The sequence below is a fragment of the Brachyistius frenatus genome, unplaced genomic scaffold (genome assembly GCF_029030835.1).
Source record: "Brachyistius frenatus isolate BFR_SWC_R1_liver_20210118 unplaced genomic scaffold, ASM2903083v1 Contig_439, whole genome shotgun sequence".
NCBI lineage: Eukaryota > Metazoa > Chordata > Actinopteri > Embiotocidae > Brachyistius > Brachyistius frenatus.
In genome coordinates this window covers 115001-116503 of record NW_027211038.1, presented here as the reverse complement: position 1 = coordinate 116503, position 1503 = coordinate 115001, and the positions used below count along the sequence as shown (strand labels likewise).

The 1503-nt window shown below is 48.1% G+C and overlaps 1 protein-coding gene across 3 annotated transcripts in view; it reads right to left on the bottom strand.

Annotated features, from left to right (window-relative positions):
• Positions 1-854: 854 nt before the first annotated feature.
• The window catches only part of LOC138637196 (neurogenic differentiation factor 6-A-like), a 6335-nt gene continuing 5686 nt past the window's right edge, over positions 855-1503 (bottom strand). For all 3 annotated transcript variants that reach the window (XM_069725707.1, XM_069725709.1, XM_069725708.1), the window contains exon 2: positions 855-1503. This exon is cut by the window's right edge and continues 452 nt beyond it. In XM_069725707.1, the coding sequence (XP_069581808.1) occupies positions 1038-1503 (466 nt within the window). In that variant the 3' untranslated portion in view covers positions 855-1037.

The following is a 1503-nucleotide window of genomic DNA, read 5'->3' as shown; positions in this document are numbered from 1 at the left end:
GAAGACTGCTCGACACTCATCCTCAGCACGGTCAGCTGTTGTCAGGGGTTTCACAGTTATAGTTTTAATACAGACCAGCTGATTTCTATAGTGATGAATTAGTGTCTGAAGAACTGTGGGCAGGTTTGAGTTCATGAAGAGATGAAGGGCTGCTTCAGTAACCGCCTCTCACTTCGTCACAATAAAACTGCAGCTGCTTTCTGGTTTAGATTTTACCTGCACATATTTAAATTTCTCAATTTAAAATCACATGCAGAATTTATTGTGACTGATGTTTTCATCAAGAGGATTTCACATTCAGCATGTTAACTGTGTCAGGAAATATACTGGCTTCACCGTGACGCCATATTTATCTCATTAAAAGACCTTAAGAAACATGGAGACGGTTCCAGATCAAGTCTAATAATCATAGAGGATCACGTATAATAACAATAACCTGCTGATGCGGTTAAATAAGTGTTTTAGGTGTTTTGCTTTTCTAGAGTTGTGGAAACCATAAATGAGGAAATCTGAAAGACTAAAGCACCAGAACAGAGCATCAATCAGCCTGGAGGTCAAAAGAAAAGTTCAGTTAAAGACAAACTGGATGAGACTGATGCAGACAAACCAGCTGCCTTGGTTTATTGTCACGTTTATGATGGACTTTGAAAGGAAGAGAGAAGCAGCAGCTCAGAGGGCGACATGAACATGAAACCTGCTGCACATGATGTCAAAGCAGATTAAGAGTCTCAAAGAGTTTCAATAAATTTCTGATTATTTTAAACAGCTGCAGTTTTGTTTCTGTATTCAATCAGTTTAAGGCTTGAGAGCAACACCACTTATTTCCACCGATAGTTTTTACAGCTTTATCCAAGTGTGTGTGTGTGTGTGTGTGTGTGTGTGTGTGTGTGTGTGTGTGTGTGTGTGTACCATGTCAGGTTGTCCTTTAAGGCTTCCTCCACTAAATCGTGGTCCTCAAATAATTTGTTTTTAATAATCTTTGAATATATTTCTCCATCATCAGTCAGTCCACCGAGCTTCTGTCCGAAGCGTCCTCCTCATGAAGTGTGTAGTGGCTTGTTTAACTCCTCCTGCAGCTGGTAGAACTGGCCCCGCAGCTGGAGGTCGGCGGCGGGCCCCTGGCCGATGTACCGGTAGTGACAGCTCCGGTAGTCCACCGGCTCCTCGTGCTTTAGGGAGAAAATCCCACTGAAGTTGACAGGTGGACTGAGGGGCCCCGCGTCCAGAGAACTGGAGCCGTCCGGGGAGCCGCTGTCGTACGGAGCTTTGTAGGGGCCGCAGAAGGAGCCGAAGGGCCGCGGGGGCCCCCCGCCGCCCGCCGAGCTGGAGCCCACAGCCTCCGGGTGGTGGTGACGGTAGGCGGGGTAGAGGCCGAATGGCTCCTCGCCCGCCTCTGACGGGAAGCTGAGGGCGTTGAGCTGCAGGCAGCCGGCCACCAGGTTGGTGGTGGGCTGCGACAGACCTTTACACAGAGTGTGCAGGAAGCCCAGCAGGTCGGGCTGC